General features: G+C 39.7%; 1 protein-coding gene across 2 annotated transcripts in view; it reads left to right on the top strand.

The window, feature by feature from the left end:
* The window catches only part of FAM135B (family with sequence similarity 135 member B), a 250,599-nt gene that overhangs the window by 211,556 nt on the left and 22,856 nt on the right, over window positions 1-16,187 (top strand). For both annotated transcript variants that reach the window (XM_074888616.1, XM_074888608.1), the window contains 4 exons: window positions 6,087-6,240; window positions 8,924-8,973; window positions 12,419-12,574; window positions 14,675-14,748. In XM_074888616.1, coding sequence (XP_074744717.1) covers window positions 6,087-6,240; window positions 8,924-8,973; window positions 12,419-12,574; window positions 14,675-14,748 — 434 coding nt within the window. The remainder of the gene's footprint in view (window positions 1-6,086; window positions 6,241-8,923; window positions 8,974-12,418; window positions 12,575-14,674; window positions 14,749-16,187) is intronic.

Here is a 16,187-nt window from a genome sequence, read left to right as displayed (position 1 = left end):
GGGTCGAGTGTTTATGGGTAAGAATCAGGGAAAAAGTCAACAAGGCAGATATCATGGTGGGAATCTGTGATAGATGACTAGACCAGCCAACCAGGATGAAGAACCAGATGAATTAATAATCTATAAGCAGCTGGGAGAAGTCTCATGATTGTTAGCCCTTGCTCTCATGGGGGACTTCAACTTTCCAGATGTCTGCTGGAAATACAACACAGAGGAGAGGAAATAGTCTAGGAGGTTCCTGGAGTGTGTGGAGGATAACTTCCTTACGCAGCTGGTGAGTGAGCCAACTAGGGAAAGTTTCCCACTGGACCTGGTGTCTGCGAACAGAGAAGGACTTGTGAGTGGTGTAGTGGCGGAGGCACCGCAGTCATGAAATGATAGTTTTTCATTCTCATAGAAGTAAGGAGGCGATTTAGAAGAAACTCTGCCTTGGACTACTGGAAGGCAGACTTTGGCCTGTTTAGGGGCCTGGTTGACAGAGTTTCTTGGGAGGCAGTCGTGAAGGGAAAAGGAGTCCAAAAGGATTGAACATTCTTCAATTTTTTTTTTTTTTTTTTTTTTTAATCTAGGATCAATACGGCCAATGTTCTTTCAAACATCACAGAAAAAAACAATTCTTAAAGCAAATCTTTGTGGAATATGCAGTTATCAACATTATTTGCAGTTGTTTGCATTGTTTTCCTGAATGCCTTTTTTTTCCACCATGTCTTGGCTTTCTTGATCTATTTTGCCTCTGAAGCTGTTGACACAATGGAAGTCATATTTTTCTCTGGTGTCAGTACTATTAGCTTCTGTGTTGTCATCCATCTTTGCTATCAGAGTACCTTCAGGTGGTAAGTCTCAAAGTGAAGATCTGTCAGGCATTCATTTGCTCCCAAAATTTTCAGAAGTAGGAAAGGGCAAAAGCCAGAGATACAGTCTACAGTTACAGGCAGAGAGGGTCTTAGAAAAGGAAATCAGTGCAGATGCATTTTACAACTAGTATTGAAAAATCTGTCTACTTACAAACTAAGGAGATTAAAATAACACTAGACCAAAGGAATTAACTCAAAAGGTCATCAAAATCTTTACAAAGGAAACTAATGTGTACTGTTACAATGGATATTACAAGCCCAGGGCAGCTGTCGTGCTTTGTGCAAGCTGGGATTGTCAGCTTCAGTATGAACTTTTGTTTAAATAAGATTTTTGGCTTAACTAGAAGTAAATCACCCTCTATCCTCCTGATTCAAGAAACCCAGAGACCTGAGCACTTTGTAGCTGTTTAATGGGTCATAAACACTGTTTTTCATGACTGCTAGTTTTACGGCAGTGTTTTTCCTTAGAATAGCATGTACCATGTTTGTTACTGAAATTGATTTGTTAGTATTGTAGTATGAATCCCTGTTTCAGGCTATAACCTAGGAAATAGGGGACCACCTAAATAAATGGACAGAAGAAGATGCAATTAAAGTAGCGAATGTGGAAGGTTTGCAATCTTCAGGCCATCCCAAAGGAAGACATTTCTTGACATTTCTCAGCTTACTGAACAGTGATGGATAAGCTGATTTAGCTGCATCAGTTTATAGTGGCATCATCTGACAGATGCCTGCCTTGCTGGGGTCCCTGCAGATGAGGATGCACAGACCTTCACATTTTCTTAAACTGTCCCTGAGGTGGGTTTAATAATTGCTGTTATGTCGTGCTCTGCATCCTATATGTGTGTGACAACTTTCAAAAGAAACAGTCCTGTGAAAGCAATAATGTCTTTAACTCACTGAAGGACCAGAGATTTGGAATTTGGCATCTTTTTTCTATCACACTCACTTTCCACCTTGGCAAGATGATTTTTCAAATTAGGATGGATGTTCCCATTAAACAACAGGGTTTCAGAGTCAGTTGCTATTTAATAGGGTTTCATCAAAATGCTTCAGCTTAATGATATGGCCTCTTACACATGTGTAGTGCGGCTTGGACTGTGCCTGTTTGCATTGCCTTGAATTGTGACTGTGCAGTGCTGTTCCTCCCCTGCAATGGTAATCTCGAAGCACAGGACCTTTCTTTGGCACAGATATTTCTCCCAGATTGCTGGGACGGGAAGAGAAAGGAGATCTGGGAGCAATCTTTTCGGCCCTCTATGCACACATGTATATTATCTATATCTTACAATAATTTGAAGAAAGTTTACATTTTGATGGTCAGCGATGCTAGAGAAAATTTGACTTGTCTGATTTTGTCTGTCAGTGTTCCTGAGTCAATGTCTCTACAGTGTAGAACATGTGGTCAGTTGTCCTATGCTTCCTTCATAATTAATGGGAAGAAGTGGCCACAGTTCAGTTCCTTGATTTTAGTAAAATTCAGCTTTGTAATGAAAACAACCATTCCCCAGCAATATGTTTTTCTTTGTCAGTTCTCCATCTCTCAACAGAGGTGATAGCTCAGAAATAGGTATCTAAATTTGCATGTTTGATCCTTCTCTCAGAGCCCAGAATTTTCTTATTGTCTGCTTTTAAGATATTGGACAATCTTTCTCCTTCCGTGTTTTCTCTTAAAGTAGAAGGTATAAAACTGGAACCTTTTTCTGTGAAAAATACACCGAGTTAGTCTTTATTTACTTAGTGGTTAATATTAGAAGATGGCACTCCTTTAAGGAGGGAGCAGAAGGAACACTTTGTGTGTGGACTCAGTATGATCCTACTTATGTGGAAAACCAACATTACTTTGGAAGACTGCACCATTTGCTAGCCATACTTCTTCCATTCTAAAGCATATCCTTTCCCAAAATGAGGACTCAGATTGAATTATATAGAGTATGGGTAAAATAATGGCAAAGGCTCTACTCTTTCTCCTGATTCCAGAGGACCCTAGAGCTCTGAAATGATTAATCAGGAGGTGACTTGTCTCTGTTGATAAAGAAATAACCTAGTCCCCCATATATACACTCTTGCTATTCATGCATTTAAAAAAAAAAAAACAACATGGTGACATCAATCCCAGAGTTGTCTTTAGAGTAAATAAATAAATTTAGGTTGACATTTAAAATCTTCAGGTGACAGATTAGTAGGGCAATGAATCCAGGTGCCTGTTCTTTTTCATGGTATTGTCTCTGAAACTAATTGGTTTGGGACTTAATTTTAAAGGATCTTCAGAAATATCTGACTTTTTTTTTGATTTTTGGGTTCATACCCATATTTCCTGAAATCCTGAGTAAATCTGTAGGGTTAATTGACAGAAATATTTGAAAGAGGACACAAAGCAGGTAAATTCCTCTCATTCCTGTGTCTACAAAAGAGAAAGTTAAATTCTCAACAAAAGCAGATACATTTCAAGCTCTCTAGTGTAGGTAACAGTGCTGCCAAAAAAATATAAGTCCTGGGAGCATCCTTGAGAGCATTTCCAGCAGTTTGAGGGAGGTGATCCTTCCCCTCTCCTCAGCACTGGTGAGACACATCTGGTCTACTGTGTCCAGTTCTGTGCTCCGCAATACAAGAGATGTATGGACTTACTGGAGCCAGACCAGCAAAAGGCACCAACATATTCAGGGGCTAGAGCACGTGATGTACAAGGAGAGGTCAAGAAAACTGGTCTTGTTCAGTCTGGAGAAGAGAAGATTCAGGGGGAATGTTACTGCCATTTACAACTACCTGATTAAAGAACAAAGAGAAGATGAAGCCATATTCTTCTTGACAGTACATGGTAATAAGATGAGAGGCAATACACACAAATTGAAACCTGGGAAATTCTGAGCTGATACAAGGAGAAAAAAATTACTGTGAAGGTGGAAAAACACTGGAACACGTTTCCCAGAGAGGTGGTGGAATCTACCTCCTGAGAGATGTTCAGGACTCAGCAGGATACAAAGTGATCAACTTGATCTAGTTAGACCTGGTTTAAGCAGGTACTTAGACTAGATGATATCCATTCTACAATAATGACCAAGTTATGCTGCTAACATACAATGTTGAATGAAATGGTTGGTTTTGGGTTTTTTATAAAGGTTCTTTCCTCACTCCGTGTTTTGCTACTGTGTAAATCTTTACAAAGTATACTCTCCTAAACTCTGTGCTTCAGTAAGTTGAATTAGCTGGTCTCTAAGAATTTTTATTAATTCAGCTGAGGTCAAATCTGAAAAAGCACCATAAGAGAAGAGGGCAAACACTAAATATTTTAAAACAGAACTAATTGATAAAGATTTTCAACATCTTTCGTTCACTTTTTTTCATTTTTTGATCCACCTGCAGTTGCATTTTCCTATTACTTTTTAGTTTTAGTTTTAAACATTAATCTATGCCAAGAAAGGCTGAAAATAGACCTATTAAAGTGTAGTCTTGCACAACAATACCATGTTATATCATTGATATGAACTATGAAATCATCTCACATTTTCCTTCTGCTCGTCAGCATAGCATTTAAATGCCAGAGTAATTTTTGCCTAAAAAAACAGCAATGGATTATAAAAGAGGACATTTTGTCATGACATTGTATATCAATCCACTTCCAATTTTCTATTGTTTCCAGCAGCATTTCTTTATGCTCCCTTTTTCTGTATTCCATGGTGAGAGTAAAACAGATTCATGCTGAGGCTGAGAGGTTTTGAGTTTTTCCAAGACCAATTATCATCAGCCGTTTCTCTGTGGGTCAAGATGAGCGGTCCCCTTTGTGTCTACCACAGAATGGTAGATAACATCTTGAAGATTTGCATGAGAAAGATGAGGGAAACATCCCAGCTCAAGCTATGAGGCATGAAATACAGGCTTTAGGGAAGTCAAAGGAACAAAACCACAGGAGATGCACTGGTATGAGGTTGGTGAGTCTTCACTGTTGCTCCTGGACCTGCTATTGGGACTGTCAGTGTCCAAAAAGGCTATCAGTCCCTAGTTGGCATGTAGGAATTATATTCTTACCCCATAAATGGATTTAACCAGCAGTGGATTAAAGTGCAAATTATTCATGTTTCTCCATAACCATGCAACAGTGAGAGTCCTATCCTGGTGCCTCTGTGTAGCCCATATGCTGTAAAAAAGCAGATCTAGATGTATTCTCAATTTATCTGATGTTTCACAGAGTTAAAGGACAGAGCACCTAGGTGGCTTTCTCACTTCTCTGTTTCCATAACCTTTTCTTCTCCTGAAATATAGATAAATTACTCCTGTTTGGGGGAACAACAACCAGGTATAATCATTGACTGCAAGTGCTCACACACCTTTCTACGGCATTGTTGGATAAAAATTGTAAAATGCATACAGAGACCTCAGAAATATGAGCTGTTACTGATAGTTGTCATACTACTCCATGAAATGCTCTATGAAATCCTGGGCACAAAACCACAGTTTAATAAATAACTTTATTTTAAATCTGAGCAGTGCAAATTTCAAATACGAGTAATTTATACAAGCAGTGTTTTCTGACAGAAGTGAAAAGTTGATTTATGGTGCCCTAATGCAAACTAAGCTTATGTTCTAAGTGTAAATGTTTTGTTTTGGAAATTTTTCTATTAAACAGGCTGTGATCTTTCCAATTACATCTCCTCCCACAAGAGATATGCAATCCAGACAGGGATTACAGGGTAGTTTATATTTGTTGATAAGATAGCAATGCCATCTGCATTTTTTTTACAAATACATAACAAAGATACCACAATACCATGAAGCTACAGCCTTTGCAGAAGGGGATAAGAGAATATGAGGAGAAAGGAAAGTGAATGTAGCCATCTTTATGGTCCTTTCCAACCCTCCTCCCATAGCAGAGAGGGTGTAGGTGTGTTTTGCACAGCACTGTCTACATTGTGGGGAGACATTGGCTCCACAGTGGGACACGTGTGAAGGACAGACTTCTCTGTTGGACATTTTGGACTGGGGATCATTGTACATGTCACAGCACTGCTGTAACCTAATAGTTTTGGTATGGTTTGGGCAAACTGTGCTATTATGATTACACATCTAGCTAGCTCGGTGGCTAGGAGGTAGGGATGGTTAAAATCTCTCTTTGGTGACATTTGTTTACAGATGAGAGGCTGCCCACAACTGGATTTTTGTGGAAATCTCTAGGACAAATGAAGACCATGAATTTTAATATCTGTATTTTTTTTTCTTGATATTTTTACTACACAGGGCAGCTTTTATGTCCCATCTGAAAACTGCATGCAGCATGCATACAAATGGCATAAGGACCTCTGTCTTCTGCTCTTGAATGCTCAAAGAGGGCTTCACATGTACTACACCCTCATAATGAAGGAGATTCCTGATTTACCACAGCTGAAGTTGGGTAAGTGAACAGACATTTAAAATCACTGAATATTTTAGAGTGCTGCATTTTCAATACACATTTTAGTACCAAAACTCTTGGGCCGTTCAGAGATTTTAGAGGACTTTTGTCCCTGTTTTCTGGATAGTGTTTATTTTGGCACACTGTTAAAGATGACTGTCTTCTCAACTTATGCAATCCTTTTATAGGATGTGGCCTGGTGTGTAGAGGAATAAAATGGTTTGATAGATTTCTCAAAATACTTGCCTTTCAGTGATATTTAACCTCAGTTGCTTTTTCAAGACATAAACTTCCAGTTCTGAATTGCCATGAAATCCAGGGAAGACTCTAGCATATATTTTTCTCTTGAGCAAACATTTTTTTAAAACTGAAAAGAAAAATCTAAAAGGTAATATGAATGTTTTTGAAACACACTCCCTCATTTAAAACTTGCCAATTACATAATTACAGCTTGCTCTTTAAAATGATTCTGCTTCTCTTCCTAATTCAATTGTTTAATAGATTTCCTGGCTTTGGCAGAGGCTCTTTTTGGCTGGTCAGGCTTGTTAGGTCCAATGTGGAAGTGCTGGCTGGCTGGATTTCTGGGATGGAGCTCTGTAATTTGAGTTTAGTCATGTTTGTAATGTCAGTATGAGCTCCTGTGAAAATAAGGCACATCCCTGACTAATTCCTGCTCTTCCACCTGTTTCTTGGAATTCAAGGAATGTGGCTCATGATTTCACATCGGTGGTTTTGTGTCTTTGTATTTCTGTATACAGGTTTTGGTTTTGAAGTTATCAGTTTGTTATATTGCAGAGATAATTATATAAGGAGAGTGGATTGCGTTAGCCAACAGATTTAAAAAGGGAGCAAAAAATATTTTCCAGTTTCACTGTTTAGTGATTGTGCTTTACAGATTTATTGGCTTGATAGTTTCTATTTTCCATTTCATTGTCTTGTTCCCCAACATATGTTTCCCTTCAAGATAGCCTGAAACTCATAGGGTGAGAGGAGCACGTACTGTGTTATTCAATCCAGCTATTAGAAAAAAAAAAAACCAGCATTTTTATTTGCAACATATGAGCTCTCAGACAGAATCCAACATGCAACAAAACTCATGCTTCAGGCATCTTGGTTTTCAGACACATATAATAAATGATTTGTGTCTCACCTGGACAGGCTCATAGGTTGGGAGATGGCAGTTAGGTATGGTTGGTTGACCACAACTCGAGAACTACCCCAGAGCACATACTGGCTTTCTAAATACAATTACCTTGGTTTTCAAATGACTACTGGTACTGAAGCAGGCACTTAATTTGCAAATGTACTTGTTGTAACGCATGCAAATTTGCTAAATGCAAATACCCTTTTTAGCCTCTTGAGCAGAGTGCTATTAGCATCATTTTATTCACAGTCTGAAAATCTACTGAAGATTTGGTTTTAAGGCTAATCTTCTGACTCCTGTTGGAAAACTCAGCAAAATCATGGGGTGTAAGATTCACCCAGTGAGATGAATATGAAGCAAATTTTTATATCTGTCTCCTTACAAACATTGGGGAGAAACAGGCCCATTTAGGACAATAAAATACATTGTCTGACAAGTAGCGTTTTCTACCTTGGGATGGCATGAACTGCACCTTGTAGTTGCTCATTTTTCTTCACTCACCAGGGGAAGAATGCAAATGACCCATTCAGTTGTAAACATCTATATTGGTTTGATTAATCTTGTCACAGGTTTCTAAAGATAGCTAAGATAAATCCAAGACTATAAATCTCTGCAGATTTTCTTAGTTCTTTTCTCTAGCTCCCTGAATAGTATATTAAAACAATAATAGCCTAGTTTAGACATTAAAATTCTAAATGTTTGTTTCTCAGATTTTACCAGCTGAGGATGGGTCTTTTCAAGGCACTACCCATCTCAGTCTGTCCTTTCCCATTCCTTAGTACTATTTAAAAAGAGTCATTAGGGAGGGGATTGGCCTGTTGGTTCACAGAATCACAGAATCATCAAGGTTGAAAAAGACCTTGAAGATCATCCAGTCCAACCGTTAACCTCACACTGACAGTTCCCAACTACACCATATCCCTCAGCGCTGGGTCAACCTGACTCTTAAACACCTCCAGGGATGGGGACTCCACCACTGCCCTGGGCAGCCCATTCCAATGCCCAACAACCCCTTCTGGAAAGAAATGCTTCCTAATATCCAGTCTAAACCTTCCCTGGCGCAGCTTGAGGCCATTCACTCTTGTCCTATTGCTTGTTCCTTGGTTCAAGAGACTCATCCCCAGCTCTCTGCACCCTCCTTTCAGGTAGTTGTAGAGGGCGATGAGGTTTCCCCTCAGCCTCCTCTTCTCCAGACTAAACACCCCCAGTTCCCAAGGGTGAATTATTACCAAAGGCTAATAAGCAAACTTCTAGTAAAAGAGACGATAGACAACGAAAAGCCAAATTCTGTTGTCTTTGTCCTGACAACAACATTCCAGAACTTCTACAGGTTTAGTGGTCCAGGTTACATGAGCAGAAGTTGTACCTGCACTTGCACCAGTACAAGGTGGGTTGTGGAGTGCCCACATCCAAACAGAAATTTGCCTGTAAGGGAAAAATATCAAATGACCTATTTCTCACAAGAACAAATGACAGAGCATTAATATTTCATATCTACTGTTCTCAAACCTAATCTCTTTCTTTGTGTTTTTTTCCTAGAGGAGCTATCAGTGGAAGAGACGTTATCTCAGCTTTGTATGGAGCTACAGGTACTTTCTTCAACAGAACCTGCCCTTACAGTTTTCAAGTCCATTTTTCAAGCGCACTGAGACAGCCCAGTCACATATCAGAGCAGGGAGAAAGGGAGTTTGGTGTGATCAGAAAGTTTGTTGTATGTTTCTCTTCCACCAACAATTTCACATAATTTTGATTAGTCACAAGATGTTTCTGTCACTTTTAACAAGTCACCAGCTGGATTGCTTTAACATCCTTCAGTGAGCTTAGCTCTGAGTAGCAGAGTATGCAGAAAAAAATTATTTGGGGGTAGGTTGCAATTACAGCTTTTATGCTGACAGGAGGAAAGATACTTTGGCAGGTTGTACAGCCATATCTTTTCAAATAAAAATGCCTAAATATGTAGGGAGGCTCATGGGAGGAAAAAAGTGATTTTGCACAGAAGTGATTGAACTACTCTCTTGAACTTGCTTCTGCCATGTTTATTTCAAGTGAGACACAGACAAGTTGTCAAGGGTGCCAGGAAGAAATGCAAGCATCAGCTGATGACTCTGGAAAATGCTTTATAATCAGAGATTTAACAGATTTTATGTGCTCAGTTTAGTAGCAGCAGGGACAGCATGGGGAAGAATGACAAAATAACAGTTAACAAGTGAAAGCCAAACCAAACTGGAAGTACATTCACACTCCAATTACAAATGGTGGGCTAATGTTTGTCAGCCATGGGTGAAAAATATTTGAAATGGCAAATTTCTTAATTTTAAATCATGACTTGGGTACTTTGCAAGAAATCTGATTCCATATAAATTTGATTTAGAGAAACATAAGTTATTGGGCTCAGGTCTACTGGATTTAGAAGCTGTAAGGTTATAAGAGGTCAGACAACACAATGTAGAGTCTCCTTTGGACTTATTTTCTATGAGTCTAGGAAAGTCCAAATTAGCTTGGCATACATCAGAAAATGCCAGCATTAATTTCTCTGTATTTTCTAAATCATGTCCAATTCTTTTTCTCCCGAAAAAGCTTATTGACTTGTTTTGAATGGCAATATAAATAAAGCCAGACTCCTTTTACTGTTGTTTGAAAGCTTCTGGGAACAGCATAGCAACAGCTAGGTGAACACAACAGCCAGAACAGCTGGTTCTCTGGGGTGTTATAAACACTTTGGGTTTCCTGTACACTGTGAAAAGGTTTTGCCTTCACATCCTGGGATGATAGATTTATATTCATCTATGAATAATTTGATGATAAAGACAGTGAATTTGCAGAGACTCTCAAGACATAACTGTGGAGACCTTGGTGGGACATAGGTGCAGCATTGACCATCACTGCAGTGTAAGTGCTGAAGTTGTATGTACCTCTGTATGGTGTACAGATTAGTATTGGAAACACTCTTTAGGAGTATGTGAACTGAAACCATTTCTTTTCAACAGAACATGAAAAACAATAGTTTATAAAGGAAGAAAATGCTATTAAAAACCATGCAAAGAGAAGCCTATACAGTTAGTCTCCCATTACCACCGTGTTACCAGAGCCAGGTCCTTAAAAAAAAAATCAAAGTAAGGTTAACCTTGCCATAGCTTTGTATTCATCCCAAGAACACAGCAGATACTCAATGCAGGAAAAAGTGGAAGAGAAATATTCTTTTAACTTTGTGATTGATCTGTAAACAAACAAGCAAAAATAACTCCTCAAAAACCCTCTTGATTTGTTTTGCGTGACAGTATTGTTAAAGCCAGACTATCCTGAGGGACGTTTGAAAGGTCCAGTCACAGGGAACAGCTCAGCAGCAGGTATGTGAATGGAGTAGCCAGAATCACATTTGGTGATCATTTTAATTGCTGGGTTTTGCTCTGAGGAACTGAGTCCCTGGGATTTGACCTGGATCGCTAGTGTTGCTAAGCTCTTGTCCTCTGTGTGGCAGTGCAGTAAGACTCTCACAATTAGAAGTAGAAATTGTCTTTTCCTTCCTTCCTTCCTTCCTTCCTTCCTTCCTTCCTTCCTTCCTTCCTTCCTTCCTTCCTTCCTTCCTTCCTTCCTTCCTTCCTTCCTTCCTTCCTTCCTTCCTTCCTTCCTTCCTTCCTTCCTTCCTTCCTTCCTTCCTTCCTTCCTTCCTTCCTATATTCAAAAGGTTAAGAACCAAAAAACTGGAAAAATAGCCAGTTCTAGAAAGATAGCTATTCCTACTATGGCTTGCATTGATATTGCATCTTCTTGGAAGACTATGCTTTCAGTTTATAATGTAAGAGGCAGCTTACTGAGTAAATAAAACAAAAAAAAATTGACATACAACATATAAAATTGAATGCAGTAAACTAGTACCCTGACTCTGCAAAGAGAAATGTTTGGGCAGGATCTTTTGTCTACCATTATCTTCCTGATTTTTCCAGTACCAGAATGGGCACTGGAGCTTGTGCGATTTTGGACAAGTCATTAAAACAGACTAGCACCCAAGCAATGTAAACACAGTGACAATATCTGTGTTATCCACACACACATTTTCTCTGTTTCTCTCACACAGACAATTTGCTTTTAGTCATGGCTTAGTTTGCAGAGTCACCAATCTGGAAACTACCTGCATAATAAAATGTGAAAAATAAGCAGACTTTCAGCTAGATTGCAGTCCTAACCAAAAAATACCTGGCCATGAACTGATAAGTGATTCCTCTTGTATTATTTCTGGAGTATTTATGTTAGTATTACCAGTTTCATGGAAGCAGGTAGGGACCCTAGGAATAGATGAAGGCTCAGTTCTGTACTCTTTGTGCCAAAACATGGAGGTAAAATACAATGACTGTCTCTCATTAAAGCAATTGTGAAACCAGGAAAATTGATATGCAGAGACTTTGCTGCTAACATGCACTTTCTGGGCTGCAGAGCTTTAGCGCAGAATTGCAGCCTAGAGCTGGAGTGCTCCAGCATGTCCTGGTGTGGGGGAGCAGACTCTGGGATGTCTGTTTTCATTATGTGTTGAGGACAGAGGGTTTTCGTTTTGGGTTTGTGGTTCGTTCCCCCACCCACCCAATCACCCATCTGGTATCCTGGTGTGACATGGCTGAGAAGGCTTCTTTTGCTAACAGAAGGGAGATGACGGACCATGGTTTATTATTTGAGAGTATCCAGCACCCTCTGGTGGATAATTTGGAACTCATTTTCTTTTATTTTTTTTTTCTGATTACTACATCTGCAGTAGTATATGCAAAAATTGAGCCTGTGCTCCTTGGTCTACTTCTTGGTCTCAAGTTGTGTAGCTGAGACCCTTTGTGCTAAAATATGTGGGTTTTAAAGAGTAAAAGCAAAAGTCTCACTGGCTTTATTTGGGGTAAAATAACTGAAAATAATAGCTTTAATAATAATTCTAAATCAAGAGGACTTTTTTTGTTTTATTGCTGTTGTTACTAAAAGGACTTAATCTAACACACGAACTGATTTCACTTCATGACACTGTCTTGATCTCAAAATGCCCTTTCCCTCCTCCAGCTGCTGAGCAATCCAGAGAAGATAGCAGAACAGATAAGCAAGGACCTTGCCTGGCTTTGCTCCCACCTTCTGGCCCTCTGGACCCAGTTCCTGGAGGTGGCAACACTCCATCCAGAAGTCACAGCGTATCTGACTCAGGAACATCACATGCTAAGGGTAATATTAAGAAGTTAAAAACACGTTCAGTAATGGTAATCTTCTGATAGACATTAATGATTTTCCTGCATATATATTTCCAATATTATTTTGCCCATATGAATATTTATGTGAAATGGGGTGAGCAGGGCAAAAGGTGAAGAAGAGGTGAAGTCCAGGATTTGAATTTGCAGATTTCAATTTCTGGAATGAAAGCTGTTGCTTTTATGGGACCCAGGATCCTGTGTAAAATGAGTGCACTTTGAAGACCAGAATCAGACAGGGAAGAGGAGGTGGGTGGGAAGAGGTAGATATCACCTGTACTTACTAGATATCCATAAATCATAAACGTTTGTTTAAAAAAGCACAAGCATCACAATGACAAATAAACAAAAAGATTATTTTATCTCAACTTCTTTCACAAAACTACCATGAGGAATATAAACTTGTTCTCTTCACTATGTCACATAAATATATTTATCTAGTTGTTGCCTTTCTCCTAGTGAGGTGCACACAACAAAATATTAATATTGGTCATGTGGAAATTGCTTCTTGTACTTGATAATAAGGAAGGCACAAAAGCACTTGTCTTTTGAGCTAACTTTGTCAGATCTGCTTATCTGATTAGTTCAGCAAGTGCTGTGTCTTTTATTAGGACGTTTTTGGTTATTGACCAGACATCAGTTCAGCACATCACCCTGAACTGAACTCACAGTCCAATCTAATCATTGGAGTAGAGACATAGAGAAAAGGGTAGAATTTACCTTGCTTATGTTTAGGAGTCTACAGTGTAGGTATTGACATCTCAGCTTATATTCTGGTTCCTGTGAAAGTCAGTGGAGGTCTGGTTACTTCCCAGTGTGACCAGAACAACTCTCCCCAAAAGTATGGTTGAGCTTACAAAATGGAGGCGTAAAATTCAGGAAGAAGTGACCGATGCTGAGACCCCTCTGTTTAGTTTAAGAAGGTCTCCCCTGACTTTGAGAGGACCTGGGTGACTTTCAGGCAAAGGACCCAACTCTGTATGCTCCAAGCTCCAGCAAGGTGAATCGCAGTCTGTGGTTTGTTCCAGCGTCAAATGATGCTGACTGCTTGCTTGACCTTTGGCAAATTACATACCTTTGTGCCTCCCCATATAAACTGTGTGTAATGACACTTTTCCAGCTCTAGAAAACAGTTTGAGAGCTACAAATGAAAAGTCATACTATTAAGACACAGTCTTTTTGAAGGGATGATAGTTCTTTTTTTAGAAAAGCTGTTTGTTAAAGCACAGCTGGGATCTAGGGAGATGCCAAGATGCTATGACATATGCTTTTCGCTGCCATTTTCTGATGCTGTAACAAAGGTCACTTTTACAAATATTATTAGTAATGTATGGGCTGCAGTTTAACAGCTTAGTACATTTGATTGCATATTATGCTTGATTCATTTAAACTCAAAGCTTACTCCAGAGCAGATAGCAGCACTGAATTTTTTATAGCTTATTTCACACTCTGTGCTCTGCCAGCCACTTCAGATCTGTGGCTCTTTGTAATTGATTATCCAACACTGAACAGATCCAGTGTCCATGAAGAGATTTGAAGAGCTCTCGTTTGTATCATGACATAGGTAGATGTGTTTCTACCATGATAGGGCTTATTCTCCTCTGGGCTGATATATGACTTCCTTTAATCTCTTGGGAGTCACTGTGGATGTTCCCATTGAAGACATGATCAATTATGAATTGTTCTAATTTCGTAACTCATTGCACTGCTGCTATGTGGTTTGAACGGTGGCAAAGGAAGAAATCTTCCCCACTTTAAGAACACAGGGGAAAATGGTAAATTTGACAGCTTTTAGAAAAGTAGTCAGAAGATGCACATAAGCAAATCTTGATTTACTGTCAAGAGACATTTCTTACCTCCCAGCAAAACAGGCAATAACACCAGCTGCTTTGTGCTGGATTGGGAAAGTGAAGCAGAATTGAGCTTTTCTTTTTTTTTTTCTGTCACCAGAGTGGTGCAACGCAGATGGAGCATACTAAGGAATCTGGTCCTGACAGTCACTGCTCTGTTATTAGTGTGATTGTACTTGGCACCTTTCAGGAGATCTTAGGTTTAACCTGTGTCTTTCTTCCTCAAGGTGAGGAGATTCTCAGAAGCCTTCTTCTACACTGAGCACCAGAAACCCGCTGTGCTCACATTCCAGGAAGGCCTGTAAGTAACCCATTAACCCTTCTCTGTCACTGGAATGACTGAAAATGCAGTTCAATTGAAATCAAGACTGAGGTCTTTTCTGCTGAATATAGAGGAGCTTGATTTGAGAGAAGTCACTGGGCCTGTTCTAGCTCCATATTGTAAAACCATTGAAATCAGTGTGAAAAGTAAGCGACTCTGATCAGGCCCCAGAAATTATTAATTTCAAGATTCCTATATTCTACGGACACAGTCCAGGAGAGCCTTTCCCCACCTCTCTTCTCAGTCACAGTTGGGTACATTTCCCTTCAGAGCATATCTCCACCAACACCACCAACCTCAGAGCATGCAGAAACATATTTTTATCTTTCTTCAATTATCTTCCTAAACTCACTACACCAGATCCAGTACTGGTACTTTTAATGGGAAATAACTGCTGATAAGCAACAAGAGCTTAACATTTAAAAATTTGCTTTTTACCCTCACTAATATACATTTATACATTTTGGGGGGTAGGCAGTCATGGATTTCTTTTGCTGTTTTGTCCAGCCCTACTTTGTGTAGCAGAAAGGATCTTTAAATGCAGACAGGAGTATTAAACAGCCAATGTAAAGCTGTGGATGTCCACTCAGCAGTGGAGGAGGGGAATGGGGAACCCCACCACATTAGCTGGAAGAACTGTGGGAGTGATGTCAGCTCAGGGCTGATAATTGACTGAGAATCAACAGTGAAAAATAGTCCAGGAAAACAAACGTTGCACTGAGCTGCATTCATAAAAACATGCTATAAAACATTGGCAAGGTAGGTTTTTCCTTCTACTTGATACTTCCTGCTTGGAACCAAGCTGGGCAGTATGTGGAGCCAATTTTAAAGCTACACCAAGGCAAATCCTGCCTTCAGTTTTAGCTAATGATCCCAAGTGGAGCACATGGATAATACTTAGGACCTGACCTCTGAAGGCAGAGTTTAAACAAAGATGTTCAGATTTGTATTTCTGAGTAATGAATGATGGCTGGACTATTTGTCCACTGAAAAAGCCTGTGACCATGGGTGGACCACAGCATCACCAGTGTGGAAACCCATCTTTCAGAAGGGTCTTAAAGAGGCCATGACATCAGGTCCTGTCATGATGATGAGACTTAAGTGAGACATCTGCTTCTGACCTAGTGCAAAGAAGAAAATTACTCTCAGAGCTGTGAATAGGGACATTAGGGCTTATTCAGAGTTGATGGAAAGGGCCATGATTTCATTAACACCATGGCTTTAGGGGCCCAGCTGAGCTCACTTAGTCCTCACATGTCAGGTTTTCAGGGAGTTATGTAGAAGGAAAAACCCCATGTCGAGATCCTGGGGTGAGGGCACAGACACTCATGGCCCCATTCAAGCAAACATAACCCTGCACAGGAGGAAGCCTAATTGCATGAAGTGCTTTTACTTCTCCAGGCAGCCCCAGAACTAGC

The sequence above is a fragment of the Strix uralensis genome, chromosome 1, assembly GCF_047716275.1.
Source record: "Strix uralensis isolate ZFMK-TIS-50842 chromosome 1, bStrUra1, whole genome shotgun sequence".
Classification (NCBI taxonomy): Eukaryota; Metazoa; Chordata; class Aves; order Strigiformes; family Strigidae; genus Strix; species Strix uralensis.
Note: the sequence above shows the minus strand (reverse complement) of the source record. Positions and strands in the feature narration are given on the sequence as shown.